Source organism: Streptopelia decaocto (genome assembly GCF_964273445.1).
Source record: "Streptopelia decaocto genome assembly, chromosome: 4".
Classification (NCBI taxonomy): Eukaryota; Metazoa; Chordata; class Aves; order Columbiformes; family Columbidae; genus Streptopelia; species Streptopelia decaocto.
Window position 1 is genome coordinate 13,785,955 of NC_138658.1, and position 25,391 is coordinate 13,811,345.

A 25,391-nucleotide genomic window follows, 5' to 3' on the forward strand; every position below is an offset into this window, starting at 1 on the left:
ATCAAGGTCATCCTAAAGGGACTCTGACATCTCATCTCATGAACAAAGCTGGGGCCTGCAGATGATATTAATGTGGGCAGGATTGCAGCTGCCTGCAAGGTATAATGAAAATGCCAAATGCCAAGACCCACATTACTCAGGAGTGCGATGCATCAAGCAGTTGGGGCTTTTGTGGTCTCACATTCAGCTCATCAAATACAAAACACTGAAACCTACCCACCAGATCTGCTGAATTCATGACCGGTTTCTATTCTTGCTACACAACAAAACTATCTGCCTATCACGATATCCAATTATAAGCCAGAGACTTCTCACGACTATGTGAGATAACAGTTACACATTCAATTTTCAATTAGCTTACACAGGAAGAAAAGGTGTTCAACTTTTTTTTTTCTTCTGTATAATGTGTTGCACCAAACTACAACTGCTTTCATTTAATTCATCATCCTTCTACTTGCTTCGATACTTTTTGTGCCTTGTAGCAAAACATTTCAGCAGCATCATTGGACACTTAGAAAAAAACAGCATTGAAATGCATTAAATGTGACAGCCAGATGTGTTGATCTGTTGACACTGGACACTGTGAGGTTGCTATTGAGATTTTGCAGTGGAATATGAGCTGGACAGTGTTGGGATTAGATTGCTTTTCTGTATCTGGAGGTGAAAGCCTGATGAAGTGTTGGGCTGTGTTATCAACAGAGCTGTAGGCAACATGAAAAGTGCAAAATGACCTTTTCTTCACTTTGTTCTTACAACTTCTGAGTGGTGGAAACACTTCCTAGCACAGTCTTAACTGTGTTTAAATTTATTTGCGTTAATCTATAGGAGTCAAAACTCTACCCATGTTTATGCTGATGTACCACCAGAGTAACCCCACTGACATAAGCAGAGCTACTCTGGACTAACACTAATGCGGTGTGAAGTAGAAGTTGGCTTAGGATGTCTCTGTCAGAGGTTATTCATAGACACTAAGAACTGCAGAGAAGAAGGAGATCTGAGTGTAAAGTTTCCAGTGGGCTTCAGGGAAGAATTTGGGGTTTCTCTTAGTTTTAAAACCTCCCTTCTTGTTTCTTCTCTCTATTTCATTCATGCTAAGCAAAAAACTTTCTTCAAGAGCCCAGCGTTTTAGTTTTATGAAGCAACTCAGGTAGCACTTCCACCAGAGGCGGTCACAGTTTCCACAAGCTTTAGTTCTTTAGCAGCTTTCCTATGCCAACAAAAACATAGGTTTGTTTTAGTTTCAGTCTAAATAACAGGGGTAAACTCTGCTGGGGGTGATTAATGATTTCTCTCCTGCTTCCTACCCCAGCAAGTTCCTCATAACTACTCTTTATCAAGGCAAGACAGGGAGTCACCGCAGCCAGCACTGCTCTCACCTGAGCTGCTCAGCAGGACCTGGACACAGGGGACCTGCTGGCTGCCATCCTCTGCTTGGCTAAAAGCTTTCCTTATTGTCTTCTTTTCTCCCGTGCTGGCCTGTGTTTTTACCACTGATATGTAGAAATAATGCAGTGTTTGTGACTTTCACATCAGAGTCTTCACATAAACAAATTGTTCACCTTTCAGGAAGCAAAATTAGGGGCAGCAACAGAGGAGAGAATTGATCCCAAGAGATTTGTCACACTCTTCCATTAGCTCATTGAAAACACATCTTCCTGACAGTACCAGCGACAGCATGGGGAGGTTTATGTTGTTTTATATCTACCATTGTTGCTTCAATTTCAATTATTATTATTTTTTTTTAATAAAAAGGTCAAATTGTTGTTCTTAAAATATCTCCTGACTTTGGCTACGTTTGAAATAGAACCTCTAGCTAATAATATAATGCAGCTTCAATAAGAATGTTATCAATTTTTTTTTTCCTGAAAGTTGGCTGTAAAATTTTATATAATTGTCTGTAAACATTTTTATTAAAAAATTACTTTCTGAATCCTGTGAAATAGAATTTTGAAACACTGAAACACTTCAAGAATGTAAGGTGTTTTGTTTTGTTTTGTTTTGTTTTGTTTTGTTTTTAGTGGGTGGTTATATCTAGAAATACATCTAGGACAGCTTTACATCTGTGGATACAAAGGCTTAAGCAAATTCTGTTTCTAAAACAACTTTCCAGTATTTACATTCACCATATTTGATCCGAGTTCCAATTGCAAATATTTAATTACAAGACCTGTAAACTGATGCATATATATTGTTTGATTAATTTTCATATGGGAGTTGCAAAATTTTGCATTGTATCATTGGTGCTAATATAATGCAAGGGGCACCTATTATTATTCTGATAGCTGATATTTACAGGCATTAGTTGTGAGTGTCTAGAACAGTATGAAACTAGTGCCTCAAAACCTATTGTCTAGATATGCTCCTGTTTTGTAGATATTCTGTTTTCTAGCATTTCATTTAATTTGCTTGCCTTAGAAGTATGGCATTTAAAATGCAGATGTTGATTTTTCATATATTTTAATTTACTTACTTTTGTATTAGCACTTTTTATTTTGGACATTTGGGAGAACAGGCCAGAAGAAACTGCAAACTGTAGGCACAGAAAAGCTTGAGCAATGTTAGAACAAGATTGTGTCTGTTCCACACATAAAATATTCAATTAATTGTTCATTCTGATCTCTTAATTCGTGAATGGACTAAAGTCCTTCCAGGGAGTGTCAGAATACCCACCACATTTCTTAGTGCTGTGTTTTCCACTTGGAGCTCAAATTTAGCTGGCAGATGTGAAAAAATCCCATGTAGCGAGAAAAATCTCTAGTGATGAAGAGATGGTGAATGTTTGAAGAGTTATCCTAGCTGAAGCTGTTGTTAACTTATGTTTGTAAGGCTCTCCCTTCACCCCATATATTCTTTTTTTCTTTGCAGATACAGTATTATTGGTCTTTTTTCTGCTGATTCTAAACACCTCATCTGAACTGGGTGCATTTTTTAAAGACAAAGAAGTCACCTAGATACACAGGGCTGCCTTTCGAGAAGACCTACTGAACTGCTCACTGCAGGCAAGGGTCGCTGCACGCCTGTAGATGGAGTTAAATATCAAAGAACTGGTGCAGACTGTAACAGCATTATGTGATCCAGGCAGTCAGACAGGACCAACCATCCCCTTTCAGTTGTGGCGTCTGTTTACTGTCCAGCTCCTTGCAAGAATAAACTTGCTATCTCCTACTGAACTCACTAGTGCAGTGAAAGCGGAGCACTTTGAGGAAAAAAGTCCTTCTCCAAGTCAGTAGCAGACACTGGAAAGTGCAGAGCTGAATACAGGCTGAGGACCGCTGTGTCTGAGGGGAAAGGTCCCGGGAGATAACAGCGGTGACACGGGGTGGCCATGCAGGGAGGAGTGCTGGGCAACAGGCTGCCCAACCACATGGACCCTCCCAGCTGGCTGCGGTGCCCACCGGCCTGTAGCCCATGGGCATGTAGCTCCCCAGGCTGCTGGCTGCCAAATCCATCGTCTAAAGGAAACAGGGATTTGTCGGAGTTAATGGCCTGAAGTACCTCTTTGCATTAGATGACAATACCATCCAGGGACAGGAACCACCACTTCTTCCTTGCTAACTGCTTCCAGACAAGACTCCTGCTAATGTTTATTTGAGCTCCATTTTTTCATCATATCCAGGGGAATAGGGGAGAAAAAAGCACCTTTGACACCTTATCCTCACAGCAATGAATAGTGCTCTTCTCACAACTCCACATTACTCATACCATCTCCTTATTTCTTTTCCCCTAACTTCTCTCTTTTCTTGTTTTTCCATGTCGAAAAATCCACTGCCGGGTTCATGAACTACAGCAGAAGGAAGGGCCACTAAACTCCATATTTGATGGTTTGTTACGTGGCTATGCTATATTTACTTTGCCAGCTCGATCGTTGCCTACAGGTTGGTTGACCACCATGTTTACATCCCTGCTTACATTCAGTGGTTAGTGAATTCAAAATTAGACTTTTGCTTCCACCAGCACTGCTGGCTTTGGGGACAACCCTACCCTCATGCTTGGCAGTGACTGCAGGCAGACAGGGTCAGGGCTTTTGGCTAACTTAAAGGCACTGCTTTTTCCGGATGAAAGAAGGTGCTGGCTCTTGGTCGGGAGGATATCTCACCGAGACCACAGGATGCAGTTTTCATGGGATGCTTCTGCACCCGAATGATGCTTCACCTCTCCCACCACGGCAGCGGAGGGGCAGCGAGGACCCCCCAGCCCGTCCGGCGGCCGGTTATGGGGCCGAGCGGCGGGGCGCGGGGCAGCAGAGGGCGCTCCCGGCCCGCGCTTGGAGCACGGCGGCCGGGCTGGCGGGGGCGGCGGGGTCCGCGCTGCCCCGCACCGCGCCGCCGTTTGAGCTACGTGTACTTGGAAGTTTATCGCGGCACTGCGGAGCATCTTCCCGGGGATAAAACGCCTCGGCCGCCGCGCAGCCCCTGATTTCCTGCAAGATCTGCTTTAAAAATAAGACCCAGCGCCCGCCGCCACTTCCCTCGGTGTGGGGGGCAGGAGCGCAGCCGCTCCGCCCCAGCCCGACCGAAGGGTCTCCGCCGCCCCGACTCCCCCCAAGTCCACGCCAACAGAGAACGCCTTTCGGCGGGGAGCGACGTTTCGCTCCCGAGCCGGCCGGACGGGCGACCTCCCCCGGCAGCCGCCTCCCGGGGCGCGGGGGCCGGGACAGACCCCAGGTGCCCAGGGGCCCCCGCCGGGCGGCCGGGGCGGGGCGGTGGGCGGGACGGCGGTGGGCGGAGCGGCCAATGGGAGGCCGGGGGGTAGCCTGTCCCGGGCGTCAAGAGGGAAGGGATCAATGAGCGCTGGGCAAAGTTGGGGCCGGGCGGCGGCGAGCGCCGCGGCCGTGGATTACAAACCCGGCGGCGCCTCGCGTAGCCGCTGAGCGCCCGGGCATGGTGGCGGGGCGGCGGTTGCTGAGGCGCGACGGAGCGCGGGGTCCCCGGCGGTAGCGGCGGCTGTTGAGCGGCGATGCGGAGCGGCGCCCCCGGCCGTCCCCCAGCCCCGGAGCGGCGGCGGCGGGAGGAGCAGCAGCGGCTGCAGCAACAGCAGCAGAGCGTCCCGTGAGCGCGGCGCGCCGGCGGGTCTGCCCCCGTCCGCGGCGGGGCAGGGGGAGCGGAGCCTCCGCGGGTGAGGAGGGAGGGAAGGGACCGGGAGCGCTCGGGGCGGCTGTCGGGGGGAGGCGGACCCCCGGGGGGCTCCGCTGAGCGCCGGGACCTCGCTCCGGGGCGCTGCCCCCACCGGGGCGCTATGGGCCGTCCCCCCGCCGCCCGCGGGGCTCCCTCTCTGCTTCTGCTGTCGCTGCTGCTGCTGCCGCTGGGCGCCGCCGCGGAGCCCCGCCAGGTCTTCCAGGTGCTGGAGGAGCAGCCGCCCGGCACCTGGGTGGGCACCATCGCCACCCGCCCCGGCTTCACCTACCGCCTGAGCGAGCACCACGCCCTCTTCTCCATCAACGCCACCTCGGGTGCCCTGCACACCCGTGCCACCATCGACCGCGAAAGCCTGGCCAGCGACGTGGTGGACCTGGTGGTGCTCTCCAGCCAGCCCACCTACCCCAGCGAGGTGCGGGTCCTGGTGCTCGACCTCAACGACAATGCGCCTGTCTTCCCTGACCCCTCCATCGTGGTGACTTTCAAGGAGGACACGGGCAGCGGGCGCCAGCTTATCCTGGACACAGCCACTGACGCTGACAGCGGCACTAACGGTGTGGACCACAGCTCCTATCGCATTGTGGCTGGCAATGAGGAGGGGTGTTTCCGGCTCAACATCACCCTCAACCCCAGTGGTGAAGGGGCTTTCTTACACCTGGTTTCCCGTGGTGGGCTGGATCGGGAGGCTACCCCCACCTACCAGCTATTGGTGCAAGTGGAGGACAAGGGCGAGCCCCGTCGGCGAGGGTACCTGCAAGTCAACGTCACTGTCCAGGACATCAATGACAACCCACCCATCTTCAGCCAGACTCTTTACCAGGCAAGAGTGCCTGAGGATGCGCCTGTTGGGGCCAGTGTTCTCCAGGTGGCAGCAGCGGATGCTGATGAAGGCACCAATGCTGACATCCGCTACCGCCTGGAAGGAGGTGATGGTGGCGGTGGTGGGGAGGGGGCTGGCAGCCTCCCATTTGAGGTGGACCCTGAGAGTGGAGTGATCCGCATCCGGGAGTGCCTGGACTATGAGATGCGGCAGCAGTACTCGCTGACAGTGCAGGCAATGGACCGAGGTGTGCCGGCGTTGAGCGGCCGAGCTGAGGCCCTCATCCGCCTGCTTGACGTCAATGACAACGAGCCCCGGGTGAAGTTTCGCTATTTCCCAGCCACCTCCCGCTTTGCCTCCGTGGATGAGAATGCGGCTCCTGGTACCGTGGTGGCCCTGCTGACGGTGAGCGATGCTGACTCCCCTGCAGCCAACGGGAACATCTCTGTGTCAATCCTGGCGGGAAATGAGCAGCGGCACTTTGAGGTGCACAGCAGTAAGGTACCCAACCTCAGCCTTATAAAGGTAGCAGCCGCATTGGACCGGGAGCGCATCCCAGCCTATAACCTTACAGTGGCAGTGGCTGATAACTATGGGGCCCCACCCCCAGGCTCCCCCACTTCTGCCTTTTCCCCTGATGGGGCGGTGGCAGCTCCTGTGAGCCGCTCATCGGTAGCTAGTTTGGTGATCTTTGTGAATGACATCAACGACCACCCCCCTGTCTTTGGACAGTCGGTCTACAGGGTGAATATCAGTGAGGAGGTGCCCCTGGGCAGCTACGTGCGAGGCCTGAGTGCCACAGACCGTGACTCGGGCCTCAATGCCAACCTCAAATACAGCATCGTCTCAGGCAACGAGCTTGGCTGGTTTCGCATCAGTGAGCACAGTGGGCTGGTCACCACGGCTGGCCCCGAGGGTGGCAGTGCCGGGCATGCTGCAGGCACGTCCGTCTCCAGTGGGCTGGACCGGGAGACTGCTTCTCAGGTGGTGCTCAACATCAGTGCCCGCGACCAGGGTGTGCAGCCCAAGTTTTCCTATGCACAGCTGGTGGTGACCATCCTGGATGTCAACGACAACAAACCTCACTTCAGTCAACCCGAGGGCTACCAGGTGTCCCTTGCTGAAAACTCCCCATCGGGAACTGAGCTGCTGGTCCTGAGTGCCACAGATGGGGACCTGGGGGACAACGGGACTGTCCGCTTCTCCCTGCAGGAAGCTGAGCCGGCACTGGCAGTGGTTGGCCCCTCCTCAGTGACTCCTCGACGTGTCTTTCGCTTGGATCCTGTGTCAGGCAAGCTCAGCACCATTTCACAGCTGGACAGGGAGGAGCAGGCTCACTTTTCCCTGCAGGTTCTGGCCACTGACTTAGGCTCTCCTCCCCTTTTTTCGATAACACGAGTTAATGTGAGTCTCCTGGATGTGAATGACAATAGCCCCGTGTTTTACCCTGTGCAGTATTTTGCCCATATCCAAGAGAATGAGCCAGCTGGAACCTATGTGACCACAGTGTCTGCCACAGACCCTGATCTGGGACCCAATGGGACGGTCAAGTACAGCATCTCAGCTGGAGACACATCCAGGTTTCAGGTCCATGGCCAGACAGGGGTCATCACAACAAAAATAGCCCTTGACAGGGAGGAAAAAACTGCTTATCAACTGCAGATTGTGGCTACTGATGGTGGCCATCTTCATTCACAGAACCAGGCCATTGTCACCATCACTGTCTTGGACACTCAGGACAATCCACCTGTTTTCAGCCAGGGCATGTACAGTTTTGTTGTCTTTGAAAATGTTGCCCTAGGTTACCATGTAGGTACTGTTTTTGCCTCCACCATGGACCTCAACACCAATATCAGTTACCTTATTACGACAGGTGACCAAAGGGGCATGTTTGCCATCAACAGAGTGACAGGACAGATCACCACAGCCAGTATTATTGACAGAGAGGAGCAAGCATTTTACCAGCTGAAGGTGGTAGCTAGTGGTGGAGCGATAACTGGAGACACTATGGTCAATATAACTGTTAAAGATTTAAATGACAATTCTCCACACTTTATTCATGCAGTAGAAAGTGTAAATGTGGTTGAAAATTGGAAAGCTGGGCATACCATATTCCAGGCCAAAGCTGTTGATCCTGATGAAGGTGTTAATGGCATGGTCCTTTACAGCCTTAAGCAAAACCCAAAGGGCTTGTTTTCAATCAATGAACAAACAGGTGCCATAAGCTTAATAGGGCCACTGGATATAAATGCTGGGTCTTACCAGGTTGAAATCCTGGCCTCGGATATGGGGGTGCCACAGCTGTCCTCTAACTTTATCCTGACTGTCTCTGTCCATGATGTAAATGATAACCCACCTGTGTTTGACCAGCTTTCCTATGAAATTACTATTTTGGAGTCAGAGCCTGTGAATTCCAGGTTCTTTAAGGTGCAGGCTTCTGACAAAGACTCGGGAGTGAACGGTGAAATAGCTTATAGTATAATTGAAGGAAATACTGGGGATGCCTTTGGCATATTCCCAGATGGTCAGCTGTATATAAAGAGTGAACTGGACCGTGAACTTCAGGAAAGATATATTTTACTGGTTGTTGCCTCTGACAGAGCAGTAGAACCACTCAATGCTACTGTGAATGTGACTGTAATTCTGGAGGATGTAAATGATAATAGACCCCTGTTCAACAGTACCAATTATGTATTTTATTTTGAAGAGGAGCAGAGAGGTGGTTCGTCTGTAGGTAAAATAAATGCTGTAGATAAAGACTTTGGGCCAAATGGTGAAATCAGATATTCGTTTGAGCATATGCACCCAGATTTTGAGCTGAACACCGTAACTGGGGAAATAAGAAGCACTCATCAGTTTGACAGAGAAGCTCTTATGAGACAAAGGGGAGCTGCAGTATTTAGTCTCACAGTAATAGCAACAGATCAGGGGTTGCCAAAGCCTCTAAGGGATCAGGCAACTGTACAAATCTACGTGAAAGACATAAATGACAATGCCCCCAAATTTTTGAAAGATCTCTACCAAGCTACTGTATCAGAATTGGCTGCAAATCTGACACAGGTTCTGAGAGTTTCTGCCTCAGATGTTGATGAAGGGATTAATGGATTGATTCACTACTCTGTAATCAAGGGAAATGAAGAAAAACGGTTTGCAATAGACAGTAGCACAGGCCAAGTGACCTTAGTAGGCAAACTAGATCATGAAGCTACTGCATCATATTTGCTTGTCATCCAAGCAGTGGACTCTGGAGCGGTTTCCCTAAGTTCAACTTGCATGTTGAGCATTGATGTATTGGATGAAAATGACAACAGTCCTTCCTTTCCTAAAACAACCTTGTTAGTGGATGTCTTGGAAAATATGAGAGTTGGTGAACTTGTGTCATCTGTCACTGCCACTGATTCTGATTCGGGTGACAATGCTGACCTCCACTACAGCATTACAGGGACAAACAATCATGGGACCTTCAGCATCAGTCCCAACACTGGTAGTATTTTTCTTGCAAAGAAACTGGACTTTGAGACACAATCTCTGTATAAGCTAAATATAACAGCAAAAGACCAAGGAAGGCCACCACGATCATCTACAATGTCAGTAGTAATACATGTTAGGGATTTTAATGACAACCCTCCTAATTTTCCTCCAGGGGACATCTTTAAATCTATTGTTGAGAACGTTCCTGTTGGTAGTTCTGTCATTTCTGTGACTGCTCATGATCCAGATGCAGATATTAATGGGCAACTAACATATGCAATCATTCAACAGATGCCAAGGGGTAATCATTTCCGTATAGATGAAGTCAGAGGAACAATATTTACCAATGCTGAAATAGATCGTGAGTTTGCTAATCTCTTTGAGTTAACGGTCAAAGCCACTGATCAGGCTGTACCTGTGGAGTCCAGACGATTTGCTTTGAAGAATGTTACCATTTTAGTGACAGATCAAAATGACAATGTGCCTGTATTCATATCGCAAAATGCTCTCGCAGCTGACCCTTCAGTTGTGATTGGTTCTATCCTAACGACGATTATTGCTGCAGATCCTGATGAGGGTGCCAATGGAGAAGTGGAATATGAAATAATCAATGGAGATACCGAAACCTTCATTGTGGATCGCTATAGTGGAGATTTAAGAGTAGCGTCAACTTTGGTGCCTTCTCAGCTCATATACAATCTCATAGTTTCTGCCACGGATCTTGGCCCTGAGAGAAGAAAATCCACTACCGAGATGACTATAATTCTGCAGGGGGGTGACGGGCCTGTTTTCACTCAGCCGAAATACATAACCATCTTAAAAGAAGGTGAGCCTATTGGGACAAACGTGATATCTATTGAAGCAGCGAGTCCGCGGGGCTCTGAAGCTCAGGTGGAATATTACATTGTGTCGGTCCGATGCGAAGATAAGAGTCTTGGGCGCCTCTTCACCATCGGGCGCCATACTGGTGTCATCCAAACCGCTGCCATTTTGGACAGGGAACAAGGAGCACGTCTCTACTTGGTGGATGTTTATGCCATTGAAAAATCATCTGTTTTGCCCCGCACGCAACGAGCAGAGGTAAAGCTTTTTATTCAGTAATTATTTACGTGTTTGCTTTCTAAATGAGCCACTTAGTGTATTTGTTGTTAGCTGTCTTATAGATGGTAGTGCACAGCAGAAAACCTGAAACCTAAGTCTGTTGGTTTGTTAAAAATAACCTTTCAATTAGTATACCTCAAACTGTTTTCCTCAAAGCTACCTCTAGAAATTTGAGAGAGACTTAGTCATAGTGCTTAAATCTGGCTACCGTAGACACATTGTTGGTCAAATAAATGTTAGGTGCTAAACTTTAGGTGCTAAAAGCTTTAATCACAGGCATTCCAGAGTTTTGTATGCTGCCTTCTTTTAGCAGTCATTAATTAAGTCTTTCTATTCCTATGTGAATTACAACCAAAATTCTTTCACTACAGTCATCATGTCAGTATTTGTCTGAGAATTGGCCAGTAGGGGCCATTGCTCTCTAAACAGCTTATCTAGTGTCTCAAGTCTTGGATGTGCTTGGTGTACATGCCGGTCAAGTCCTTCAGATAGGTCTCCTCATGCATCTCCAATTTAGGTTACTTCTTTACCCTCACTGATGAGCATGAAAATTGTATTGTTTCTGTTCTTGGTTGTGAAAGATGGTATTCTTATCACAAAGCCATTTGATTTGGTGTTGACTGAAGGGTCTTTAACTGTTCTCTGCACGACTAGCTTGAGGAGCACAGGGTGGCAAACAGGTTTGAAACATCAGCTGTGAAGTGTGTTTTATTTGCTCTGTCTGGTAACGGAGCTGCAGAGCTGATCACTTACAACATTCTTACTGTCTTCTGTGGGAAAACCGAGAAGCCTGATGTGAAAGGGTGCCTTGTGTTTGTTTTAACTTGTATTATCTTCTGCAGCTGCCCTCTGCACTTCGCTATGAGCCTTTTAACTTGCGGTTCCTGGAAGTCTGGAGCTGGCACTGCTGAGTGGGTCAACCAGCAGAGGATGCTGGTAGCATGTGGTGGTTCAGCCATTTCCCATGCCAGCTGAGCACATTGCCTCAGTATCGCATAGTTCTGTGCATCCCAGGTGTCACCCCCAGCTATGCTTCCACTTGGGAATTACATCTCAGTTTCGAGTCACCAAGGGTGGTGGGTTGGGTTTTTTCTTTTTCATTTTAGCAGACGTGTATTTCTAATTCTTACTTGACAGCTGTCGTTTATTTTTCTCTTGATTGGCACTTTGTTGTTGTTTTACTGTAGTTTTAATTAAAATAATTATAGGTAGGTAATCTTTCCCTATACTGGCAGTGACTGATGCTCTGTGAAGTGGTTGTTAGGCAAGAAATTTGAGCAGTGTTCAAACTCACATTTCGTAGCATCGATGAAAGAGTTCATCTTAATGTGTGTACTATATACCGTTGATTATAATGCTTTGAAGAGCAATAGCGTATTGTAAAATGACCTGTTCCAGTAGCGCTGCTGGTTTAAATAATGCATGCTATTTTTATTAGTAGATTCCTGGTTTATATATCTTTGTACCCTGCTAGCAATTTGTAAAAGACTAAACCTTTATCATTTTTTATTCAGATTATTTTGTCTTGACATACAGTTGTTTTGAGTATTAAGCCTTCATCAGTGGGTATCTGGATCACAGTCCAGTAACTTTGAGTCTGCCTGCATGGCTGAAACATTTCTTGACTGAAGAAGGACTTACAGGAGACCCTGTGGTTGCAATAGGCTGGCATGTTGTAAAAGTATTTAATATGAATATTTAGTGAGCAGGGAAGAGAACAACCATTGAAACTTTAAACAAATTTTGCATTGTTGGAAACAAACCACTCCTGAAATCAAAAGCAAATGTTTTATTCTGTAAAGAACATTGAAAGCAATAGTGGGAGCTGGGATTTCATATTACTGGTTGCATCTTTATAGCTTCTAAAATGCTTCTTCTCCCAAATGTAATTAGCTTACTGTGTTTCTTTAGAAACATATTATAAATTATAATCAGCTATCAACTTTAAAAAATATAACCATATGCATTCAGTCTCTTGACTGATTTAATTTCTCTGGAATGGCTTTTGCTGTCCCACACTTGCACAAGAACTGCTACAGTAAAATTCTTTGTGCAAGTTGACTGTCAGTAGTTGCTGAATAAGCAATGTAGCTTTTTTCTGTGTTTCTTTTGGATGTTAAATTTTTTGTTCGCTTGGGTAGTGATTTGATGTATCAAATGCACACATTCCAGTCTTAGAGTTTACTGCCAATCTTCTTTCATTAAAAAAAACCCAAACAGCCAGCACCCGAGTATGTGAACATTATTTCTTCTCTTTGGACACTCACCTTAAAGCACACAGATACTGAAGTCTTGGTGCATCAAATGTGTAATTCAGAAGCTTCCATGTTTTCATCCAATTCTGGTTTGTAAGGTTGGTGAAACCAGAACACTGACAAACAACAATGAATGTGCATGAACATATATATGAGAATATATAAATAATATATATAAAATATATTAAAACATATATATATTATATATAAATATATATATTAAAAATATATATGAGTATCTAAAGGAACAAAACTTTAAGTGTTCTTTTGCACATAATGTCTTAAGGTTTTTTTGATATATATGTGGCATGATGAAGACTGATTTTAGATTTCTCCATGAGACATGATGCAGGCGTGCAGACGAAACCTAATAGGTCTGGTACCACTGTACCTGACGGTTTTCTGAGCGTATATAAGCTGTGTGGATATAAGTCTTGTTTGTTTGTTTTCTGGGTTCTTTGTGAAAGAAAGCTTGAGTATTTTATATATATTTTTTTTAATTTCCTCTCTTATGAAGAGTATGGTGGGTTTTGTTTCTGAACCTGCTTAAAGGAAAGGGAAAAAACAACAATGGGATATGCTTAACAACTCCTCCATTCTTCTTTGCTGTCTGCTATGCCTTCTGCCCTGATGCCAGACATCACCTTAATTGTGCTGTGCCATGCAAGTGAACCACTGAGCACTCAGAGCCATTCAGTGTTCAACTTGCTGGCTGAGATTGAGAGCAGCAGTAGCAAGAAAGTTAATAGATCTTTTGTTTAATGCAGACTTTAGGAATGGGTTTGGGTGGCAGATACCTGGTGTGAAATAAAGATATTTGCAGCTTTGAAAGAGTCACTAAGCATTGTCTAGTCAAGATGTAGTATAAAAGAAGAGCAGACTTGCGTGAAACCACTTATTCTGTAAGTGAATCAATCCATGTCCTTGGGAAATTCTGCCTCTTTTTTTTTTTTTTTCAATCAACTCTATTGAAAAAATCCGCCCAACTCCAACTGAAAGTCTCTTTCCAGTCTTTCTCATCCATGTATGCGGTTTGCCTTGTAGGGTCAGACTACTGATCCATAGCTACTGGGGCTGCGTTCCAGCCTGTGCAGAAGAGGGGTCCAAGGCAAGAGCTATGCAATGGCAGGACTGTGGTGAATCCCTTTCTGAACCTATAGAAGCTGACATGCCTTGAAACTGAAGGTTTACATTTTATTTTCAGTAAAGCAACAGCAAACAGATTAGAAAACTAAGAGCTGTTTATTTACCGTTTGTGGATTATTTTTTTTTAGCATTAAGGTTTCATATTAGTGTATGCTTCTGTGCTTCTTGTTAATATTATTATATGGAGAGAAAAGTGGGGTGTTTTCAGAAAAGTGAAAATCATGAGGTAAATCTTTATGCTCAAAGTACCAAATACTTTGAGATTCGCAATGAAAACACAAGCAATCATTCCTTTGTATTTTAGAGCCAAACAGTGTAATTTTGGATAACTGTTATTGAATTTGCAAACTTTTTTTTTTTTTTTAAAAAAGTGGACTTTTAGCCTATTTCTGTGTTATCTACAGTGACAAACCAGATGATCTGACATTATGTGAAAGTGTTATGTGATCAGTCTCAGTTTTTTCCTCTCTTGTATTAATCATTAGGCGTTGTACTGACTGTTCTTCTCTGAAAATAAAAGAAAATAATCTGGGTGTCCTGAAGGGAGCCCTTTTGTTTGCTGTTTTATGTCTTTTTACATGTTCTGCTGAAGGAAAAAAAAACTCAACAACTGCTTAGCTCCTTTCTTTTGGGTCTCCAACATAAATTCTCTTTTTACCTCTTCAGGCAGGGCTGAGGGCTTTACCATCATGATTTTATATTTAATGTAGAATGACTAATGCATATTGGCATCACTTGAAAACCACATGACTTTATTCAATCCTGCCTTCCAAAACAATAATCGTATACTGTGTGATATTTTGTGTGGTCGTATGTTGTACCCTGTTTCTTGGATGGCAATAATAATAGGAACCTAGGGACAATACCTCATTTTCTGTGATGTGTTACTAGGGATTAAACAGAATTAGACAACGTCTAGTTTGCATGCTTAACCCTTTAGTGGACACTTTGAAAGGACCAGTGGGTTTGCTAGGGACCAGTGGTGCTAACATGTATATCATGTTGTGATAGATGAGATGGTAACAGTTTGGGTGTTGAACTATTTGTTCAGTTAAACATCTTTCATGTATTTTAAATAAGTTGATCATTTCCGAGGAAGGGAGAGAAGGATATAAATGAAGAAAGTGTATAAACATTAAATGAAAGATTTAGTGACGGTATTGATTTGAAAAGGCAGAGGCAGATCAATGTTTCTATTAGCACTTTTTGTCTGTTAACATGCTCTTGTCTCCATTTTCAGAAAGGGAAACATGAGGCACTGAGTTTTCTTCTGCACTTGCACATTCGAAGCTTCCTCTTGCGCTATTTTTCATGACTGGCACTATTGGGAAGCTTGGACTTGCATGTCAGGGGAGGCTTTTGTCCCTCAAATCCATAGTCCAGAAAATAGGATTCTTGAATCGGGTAAGATATGGGGATTTTAGACAGTGCTTTCTGCTGGCGTAGTAAAGATCTGGAAATAAAGAAAGACAGGCGGAATGAATGGCCCTTGTCCCACTGGAAATAACATCATAGCACATTTCATCTTGATTCAGTGTGAACTGCAGCCATGGCCATAAAACCATGATCGCATGGTGTAACTAGTTTATGTGTGGCTTTTTGTCTCAGCCTGGCCTAGATCCTGTGGCTTAGCTAGCTCTGTGTCACTCCTGCATGCTGCAGCTCCTCACTGGACCTAGGAGTGAGATGGAGACACTCAAAAACTGCCTCCTCCACTGCCTGTATCTCATGCAGAGCTCCAGAGACTTGGACTAAGAAAGGGAAGATGCTGCTAAAGCAGTTGTGACAAAGTGTGTTGCAGGAGAGGCTGCCTGAGCCCTAAGGAGCATGGTGGTTCCCTTGTGCTGTTTGAGCTGGGTACCACCACAGGGATGCATGGGTGCCACCAAGGTTACAAGTGGGCAAGACTTACCTAACACCCTTTTGAGAGAAGGAAAAGGGTGAATTAGTGAGGCAAAACTCTTCAGGTGTTACTTTTCTTTCCAAGCTGGCTGATGGTGGAGTGCTTTAAATTTAGTAAGAGAATTTGAAACACACTTCAGAGAAGTCTTATCTGGCATGTCTCGTATTTACCAGTGCAAATAAGAACAATGGAGTACTCCTTGTATTCATGCTATTTATAAACCGTTTTATTCTTTAATGATGCATGGCACATTAATTGTAGCTTGACAAAGGAAACTACTTATGAAACATTTGAGTAAACAATTAAAATCTGCTGCCTTGTCCAAACTCCAAAGCCATTTGTTTACCCTAGTGCTGATATTGCTGATTCTGAGAAACATGTAATTATTTAAGTTAGTGCTGTCATTTGTACTGATCTGAAAAGGGATCTTTAAGCTCTTCTTGAACTGAAGTGGGAGATGAATGTGCCTTATGTCAAACTGTTCCAAACTGATTTGTGGGTTTCAGTTCAAAGTTGTCCCTTTTTTAATGCCCTCTCATTTCTTTAATGATTCTGCCTTGCTACATTTTCTTAATATCTAGAATTTCTCATTTCTTTGCTATTTTAGCAGCCTCTGGGCATTTTTGCATGTGAGGTCACTTCATAATCTTTATGTTAAAAATCACTAGACTTTAAAAACAACATTCATTATTATGGAAAATATTATCTTTCATGTCTCTAATGTAAACACTAGAAATAATAGCCAAAAACCAGAGCAAAATTTTCATGTGCTTATTTTTGCTAAGTGTTAAATTCTTCATAGGAATCTGTAAATGATTCTTGGCTTCTATCAATGTTAATGAGCGAGTCATTTTCCGTGTAAAATGATACCTCCATCCCTGAGCTGCTGGAGTGCAGGTTTCTTTCCATGTGTTAGTGTTATATGAAGCAATTGGCGGCTGTTCATTTAGGCAAAATTCAGAAGGTGGTCACCTAAGCCTGCCTGCCCTCTTGGTGCTCCAGCTCTCACCCTTAGCTTTACTGGAGTAAGGGTACAATTGTTGTTGGCTCCTTAAATCTTTGCTATTGCCTTTTTCTGTGAATATCTTGAACCTTGAGAGAGCAAGTGCTGCATCTCATCAGAGGATATTCATACCCTTTTGACTGACAGGAGGAGGCTCCAGATGTTTCCATAGTGTCTTCTGAGTCTTTTCAGAGGTTGGGTGTTGTTGAACCACCATTTCAAGGGCTGCTTCCTACCCCTCCAATAATAAGGTGCTCGTCTTGTTTATATCAAAGCAAGCCCTTGGCATGACATGGTTATACTGTTTCAGTTTGTTTTTAACTGTGTCCAGTCTAGGGAGTAGCATTACTGTTAAGTCAGTTTGGTTTCTTACCTGCATAATTGTGTCTGTGCAAAACCTATGTGTAAGACAAGCCCTAATACTCTAGGGTTCTAATTAGAAAATACATTTATGGTGACTAAAATTGAAGTAAAACAAAGAGTTTTCTTAACATATTCTTGTAATCAGGAAAAGTGATGCCAGATCAGTATGGTACACGAGTACCGTACTGATTTGTTTCAGTAAATTTATAGCCTGACTTCACTTTGCCAAGAATAATACCAGATATGTTACAAAAACTTTGTTTTACTACGATGTTTCTCTCTATTCTAATAAATCTTATTTGTAATTAGACACCCCTTAGTCTAGACTGTCACCCAGGTTTGTGTTTGTAGTGATCTGGTTTTGTTTACTTGCTCAAAGCAATAACATACCTAAAGGACAGTAGAACAGATGGAAACTGATTGCTATGCTTACACTGTAAAAATACATATAGTTGCATTAGTTAATGCAAAATTATTTCAAAGAGCCTGTTATGAAGTGGTAATTTATATGCCAACAGCTATGCAAAAAGTAATGAAAACAAACATTTGCCTTAGCATTTAATGTTCTGCAGTCTTCTCACATATGCAATGTTAATAGGCTGTTGCTTGTATTGACATAACGATCTCCAATTAGTGTATAAGGGGTCTACTATATTTAATGCAGCCATCCTGACATCCAGCTCTACAGACAGAAATGCGTGCTCATGGTGCAAACATTCAGCAGCCTCTGAGGCTCAGAGAGACAGAAGGACCTTGGAGGGGTCTTTCTTTTGGAGAAGAGCATCTTCTTGCGGGGCATCACCATCCTCCTGTCTCTACCCTGTGTCCTGGATGTGGCATCCACTAGTAGAGTTTGGGTCCCCTGCAGCAGCCACATAGGGGAAGCAACTCCTAAGAGCCCCATGAAGTTGGTCTGGATCCTCTAATAGAGCAGAAACATGAAGAAAGGATTTATTTCACATGTCTTTAAGTGAAACAGGTAGGAATAGCTTTGAGATGTGCCATATGACCAGTATGTGAAGAATCAGTAACTTTAACACAAAACCATAATCAAGATTTTCATATATCTGTATTTTCCAGTCTTGTGGCTACCTATGGCCTACGTGTCAAAATAATTCTCTCTTCAGCCACTAAGTTGGATGTGCTTGGACAACAACACAACTGGGTCAAGCAACACTAGTTTTCTTCATAGCATCTGCCTGTACTGTTCTCAGTTCCCATCAGGTACCTGGACTGCTCCAAAGCATGAGTCAAGCCCCAACTCACCATTACAAGCACAAAAGCGTGTAAAAGGCGAGGGAAGCGTGGCAGCCTGATTCCTTGCATTCAGTTTTAGGAGATTCAGAAGGGAAATAAGAAAGATGCACTTGTTTCTTCCACACTACCTGTGGTACACAACAGGTGATGAAGGTTCAGAGCAAAGTCGCTGTGTTTGGTGTGGCACATGTGTGCCCGTGCTGTGCTGCTGTGTGTCCCCAGAACCCTGACTGTTGTTTTGTGTTGTTGGTTGTTTTTTTTTCCTTTTAATAAATATGGGGGCATCAGAGAACACTAAAGCTGCTGTTCCAAGGACTGACATGGGTAGGTGTCTGCAGGGCCTGTGCTGCCTACTGCTCTAGCATGGCAAGAGGTCCAGAGCTCCTGCCTCCCCTGGGAGCTGGGTTTAGTACCAGCCTGCCATGCCTGGAGGGCATGTCATCTGCTTCTTACTTGATTCTGTATGAATGGCACTGATCGAACTGATGAGCTGGAGACTTTGCGTGTTAAAAGTTAGTGACTGCCTCATTCCCGGGCCCTTGGTTGGATATATCTTTTATGGGGCAGCTTATTAGCGCAGAGCAAAACGATCGCTGTCGCTGGTGGGGACGAAGAGTGGATTTACAAGCTGTGATAATAGAGCGACCGCTTATGACTGTCACTGTCACAGCATGGCGGTTTGTTCCTCTCCCCTCTCCTGCCGAGTGGAGCAGGACCATGGCCGTGTCACCCCGGGAGCAGGGTCTGAGGTCCTGCCAGTGGCCTCTACCAGGCGGCCGAGGTGGAGCTGCTCCCAGCTCAGTCACCGCTCTGCTCCGATATTGCTGCTGCTGTCAGGTTAACATCTACTGTGAAGCAAAGAATGAACAAAAGACAGTTTTTTGCCTATTCAGCAATGCTAGTGTTAATTTTAATTACAAAATATTGTTTTCTTCCTTAAGGACTCCTTTGGAGATATATTCAACTTTAATGCTTTTGAAACCTTTTCAAGATGTGTTTTTATCTAAAATATGAGTAAAATGTTAACTTTAAGCAAGCACTTTGTGATCTTATTAATGTTTATAAAGGATGGGTGTCACGAGGATGGAGCCAGGGTCTTCTCAGTGACAACCAACAGTAGGACAAGGGGTAATGGGTTCAAACTGGAACATAAGAGGTTCCACTTAAATTTGAGAAGAAACAGGCTGCCCAGGGAGGTTGTGGAGTCTCCTTCTCTGCAGACATTCAAAACCCACCTGGACACATTCCTATATAGCCTCATCTGGGTGCTCCTGCTCAGGCAGGGGGATTGGACCAGATGACATTTTGAGGTCCCTTCCAATCCCTAACATTCTGTGATTCTGTGATCTAGTCCTCTTTGGGCTTTTAGGCAAATAGTATATAAGTTTTACTTTCTGTAGCTGCAAAATTTCTTGAAATATAATCCAGGAGAAGACTAATAACTTTAAGAATGCATATATAATGTTTCACATACCCAAATCTGTAGTCTTCTTTTAAAGCTATGCACAAAATTTATATCCTGCTTGGGCTAAATTAATTTGAATAACATCCAAAATTAGATAGTGCTGAATTAAACTCAGCAATAGCAGTTGGCTTTCAAAACAATAATTTGCTGTGTAGCATCCTGCAGCTGGTGAAAGAAAAAAAAGAATCACAACCTGGGGCATAAATATATACAGACAGAGAAAAGGTACTACTTCAAGTTTTAACTAGAGGTATGGGTTTGCCACAGGCACTGTGCATGTGGAAATACGTGATTATGTTTCCCTTGCAGTGTACTAGGAGATAAATTGTTCCTTGGAGAGCTAGAGAGAAAAGTGAGTTAAGGGCTTTTTTATGTCAACTCCTTTTTGGATCATTTTTGATAAATTAAGAGAATTCTACTGAAATAGTTCAGAGGAATAAATAAGATGCCTGAGCCACCATACACATCTGTAGTATATGTGCTTAAAGCTTGTATTTTCCATGGGGGTTTTCTTCTATCATATTACATTTCAGGTTTCCTGGTGCTTTTCCCCAGTCCACATTCTTTATTCTTTTCAAAACAACAAATCTTTTTAATCCATCAAAATGTCATGCTGTCTGAAATATGAAGATATGTTGCAATTACCAGGCTGTTTAGAAACAGAAGGCAAACTTAACAGTTTATTGCAGTCTTATTCTTTCGAGACCTGCATTTTCGTTTGTGTATATCTCAATGACTTTTTTTCTGAGCATGATTCTATTCCCTTTGAAAGTTGCCTAATAAAGTTTTTATGCCTGTCTGCTTTGAGAAAAGAATTTGGGCATTTGTGATTTCAGTGAACAAATTAATGAAAATCCAGATTTTAACCCCAGTAGGGTCATGTCAGATTGTCTGGAAACTAATTTATGGCAGTGGTCATCCTATATGAAACCGAGGTCTTTTTTCCACTGTTTTTTCTCTCTAAGAGCATTCTTAACTCCTGCACTTCTAATTTTTGAGAAGACAGCTTGTTTAATTTTATTTTTATGTATAAATTTCTGAACTCCAAATAATTCCTGTGGTCAGCACTGAAAGTCGTATGGGTTTTTATCACCTGTTTATTTATCCGTGCCTAGTTGTCAAGCAGAGTTGCAGTTACTCAGCATAAGGTTAAGCAGTTGTGTTGAGATCGTAATTAATGAAATGTTAGCACCAATCCTTTATATTATTTAAAGTCCTGCAGTTGACAGACTGAGAATGCCGCCTGACCCGTGCGCTGGTAGGGAGGGAGGAAGCGGGAGTGCACGTTTGCTTGCAGGGCGGGATGATATTGGGTAGGAGCAAGCTGCGCACATGGCTGCCAAAATACTTGGATCAGACTAAAGGAACACAGATGGCTGAGGCTGATAAAGGTGTCTCTTATTGTTTTGTTTTGCCTTTTTTTTTTTTTTCCTACTCGGTACTGTTTTGCGTTTGTGTGTGAGAGAGGGGCAAGAAGGGAGGAAGGCGACTACGTGAATATGTTTATTTTAATAAGTTTTTACAGTGTAGGAAAGAAGTTGTATAAATTCAATATTCGTGCGTGTCTGTGCTCAGTAGGATGCCAAGGGCTGGAGCTAAGCCCTCCTTTTAGATTTCTGTAACAAATGAACAATCCTGTGTCCTCAGGGATTTATGTCATGCTGTCTGGCCTTCAGTTCTTATCTGCTAGTAGAAAAATCCCGATGCAGCGCTGAAAGTAACTCCTAAAAACTGGACTGAGAAGTCTTAAAAGTGTGTGTCCACCTCTTGATAACCAGCCTTGATGCTGCCTCTCCTCTTACATGGCCTCTCCATGTCTCCTTATTCCTCAGGTCATTCATTACCATGATTACTTGCTTTGTGTGATGTGTTTTAATATATGTAGATGTGTATATACACACATATATATACAATCTTGTCCTCCGAGGAGGTAGTGCCTATGTCTGCCTGCAGCTTGTTTGGCAGAGGAAGCCACGCTACCGCAGGACAGGGACGTGTGGGGGAGCTTGTAGGGGATGAGCAGATCTTGCAGGCTCTGAATTTGAGCAAAGTCCAGTTCTTCTTATCATTTGTTATTTATTGTTGTAGAAATTATCCGGTCGCCACTATCTAAAAATGGTATGTCTGCTTGCAGAAATAAATCATTGTCACCAGACATAGTGGTTGTTCCAAGTACGTTGGATCGGTTACCCCCATGAGCAACACCATCCATCAGGGCAAGGCTGAGGAGGAGGGAATAGAAGTGAGGCCTTTTTTTCCTCCTCTTATTTAAAGCAAAGTCTTAAATGGGCAATTACATTAGCAGGCCTAAGAAAGATTCTTGTTTTGTAAGTGATGGCAGTAGTGTTCTGCTCATGACAGCTGGAAATCCTGAAGATGTTCTTGCTGGTGAGCATGAAAGAAAAACGGTACTTCAGACTTCATTCTAGGGCAAATAAATTTCATTCTTAATCTGTCTTTCAATTTGTAGTAATTAAGTTGTGATATTCTGGTTTTTCATATAAATTAATATATTACAAATATCGTTCCAAAGCAATACTCCTAATGGTATACCATAAGTAATGCAGACCAAACCTCATGCAAAACTGCTATTTTGGTCTATTGTCTTCTAAAGACACTTCCTCTCCTTCCTTGATCACCCCATATGTATATGTTTTTAGAAAAGACTATTTTTTGGTGCAGCAAAGCTGCTGAGAACTGATGGAGATTGTGTTTCATTCTAAGATTCAGTGCTATACTTAATGAATGTGCCTTTTTGATGCCTTGAGGTCTCACATGGGCAAACAGTCTTTTCTGTAAACCCAGAATAATATTATGAATATTAATTGTGGCTACTACTATACAAACAGATAAATAAATGCAGCCCAGCTACATTCCCTCTGAAAAAAAGCAGCCCTTTGTGTGAGCAGGGAAATGCTATATTTTTTTTCTGTAGAAATGTATCATTGTTATTACAGCTTTGGCTGTATAAGGAACTTATGAGCACAAGAATCTGGAATTTATAAAATATTGCTAACAGTGGACTGGCTTTTCTTTGAATTATGCTAATTTTCCATCACTGTAACTATATTTTATTTAATTAAATTACTCTTCATTTACGTTGGTATAACAAAGCAGAAAATGAGGCCCCAAGTAAATAAGAAAGACCTTCTATTTGTGTCAATTAAATGTATATTGAAAGTGACACAGGGTAAACACTAAACGTCTAACAAAAATTTGCCTTTGCCATGGAAATAAGGAAATCAAGGCATTCTGTAGTCTATAATTGGGCACTTTAAATGGATGTAACTCAGTAAAAAGGAATATAAGACAATAGTATTAGCACAGTCCTCCAATGAAAAGAACTAGCAATAAATTACAGCATGAAGTGGGCTACAGGACAACTTAATAGAGAACAGTTTTGTAGGAGCCTCCATCGAGAAGTCAATTAAACTCTAGAAATTAATTTGTGAACATACACATTGCTTGCTGTTCATATGATTTAAAAATAAAATGGTGATTTATCTAGTATTAATTTAGAGTGCTTTCTGTTATGTAGTAGTTTTTAAAAGACAAAAATTAGCTGCTTTATCTGGCCCAAGTCAGGGGTTTGGTACTTGATGTTTACATAGGCTGGTAAAAGAATGGAGAAACCATCTGGAGTAATTTGGTGGGGGCATGTTAACAGCCTAAAAGTTGTATTACCATCACACATGCCCCATCTATTTCAGCTGCCAATAGCCACCTGCACCTAAGAAAAGCAAAGAACAGGAGTTTTTTTTTTAAAAAAGAGCAGCATTGAGTAGGTTTGTGTTGATATGCTTACCTACATAATCTTATGGATTTTATCTTAATGGAAATATTATTTAAAGTAATAAGTATGGTTCCTTATTTAAAGTAATAAGTATGGTTCCTTATTTAAAGTAATAAGAATGGTTCCTTAGAGGGGGAATATTTACGTTTAGAAAATGTATTTGAGAAATCTGAGTGTGTGGGCATGCATAAAGACCTAACTCCAAAATCTTGTTCTCTTTACTTCTCTGGCTAGTTCCTTGGAGACCAGGAGGACTATGACTGTAAGGCTAACAGAATTTGACCAAGACTTCTTGTATGCAACCTCCCAATTTACAGGAAAATGAAATATCTCCTATGCAAGATAAAACGTACTGCTTACTAAATGGGGAATGCTCGAGAAATGTTTACATGTGCAATGTAGGGAAGGACTGTTCTCCAAAGGCGGTTTGAATGGAGCTGTTTTACTATTGTCAGGACCACCAGTCCTTTCAGTTGTGGTGGTGAGTTTTGGTGCCACTTGCAAGCTCTCCTCCTCTGCAAGTTTTCTCTCTTGGTTTTTGCTTAATGTGGGAACTATAATGCTATGGTTGAGGTATTTCTTCATTTGGCTGTCCAGGTGCATCTAGTGAACTTAAAGTTGAATTTGGAGCATGTAACTGTAGCTTTGTAAATCTAGTAAGCCACTTGTCAAGGCTTCCAGTATCTCCTCAGGGAAGGATGACAGATATCCCAGAGGCAACCAAGAAGGGAAACATGGCCATCTAACATGGTGCTGGAGACTCGCCCTCCCAAAATACCCATGCCGGGATCTGTGTGCCTATGTAACTACATTTGAGACAACTAAATTTGGGTGGTGAATCCTGTAGTAGACACAGGTTTTTCTCTACATCAGGAATAGCGACCAGCAAATGCTTCTAGCATTCTTGAGAGCAGGTTGGTGGTAAGTGTCCTACCTTCCTATGGCCCACAAGTTCAACTGCAGATGGAAGAGTATGCCTGTATATTCAATTGTTCATAAACATTTAACTAAGGCTAAATGGCAATGTCCTGTTTAGAAGAAGGTCAGTTTATTAGCTTTTTAAAACAATTTAATTCAGTAAGGTTGTATTGAAAAGGAATAATTGCTTTTAGTAGGCTGAAAGATGTTGTCTTTTACCACCACTCCAAAATATATTTTAATATGATTATAAGGAATACCTGTCTGTCTGTATATTTCTCCATTAAAACAAACAAACAAAAAGTCTAGTGTTTAAGATAAAGGATTCCAAACCAGAAACAATGTATTAGATTTCCTTTGGGACTTCCACAGACATTGATTAATTGGGACAGTCAGCATGGCTTGCTTTTTAGAAAGAAAAAGCTTAATGATTAACTAAGTTCTTTTTCTGTCCCCCCTACCAAGCATATAAAATTCTTATAAAAGAATGTAGAAATGAAGCAGTTGGAGTTGTTGTTGTGCACAATAGAAACACAGCCAAATATTTCACAATATACTATATATAGCCAGAAACATTAATTTCCATGTGATAGCTGTCAAGACCTGAATATAATAATGTATGTTCCAAGTAATTTCAGTGTTTTCTGGAAATTAAAAAAAAAAAACCAAACTGTTATTTTCTATGGGTTGTAGATAAAGTAACACCTATATCAAACATTTTACCATCAGTTATTTTTACTTGTGTTGCAATACTGGATTTG

General features: G+C 43.2%; 1 protein-coding gene across 1 annotated transcript in view; it reads left to right on the forward strand.

The window, feature by feature from the left end:
* Positions 1-5,235: 5,235 nt before the first annotated feature.
* The window catches only part of FAT4 (FAT atypical cadherin 4), a gene marked incomplete at its 5' end in the record, with an annotated part of 147,536 nt that continues 127,380 nt past the window's right edge, over positions 5,236-25,391 (forward strand). Inside the window, one exon of the mRNA XM_082051293.1 lies at positions 5,236-10,506. Within this exon, the coding sequence (XP_081907419.1) occupies positions 5,236-10,506 (5,271 nt within the window). The remainder of the gene's footprint in view (positions 10,507-25,391) is intronic.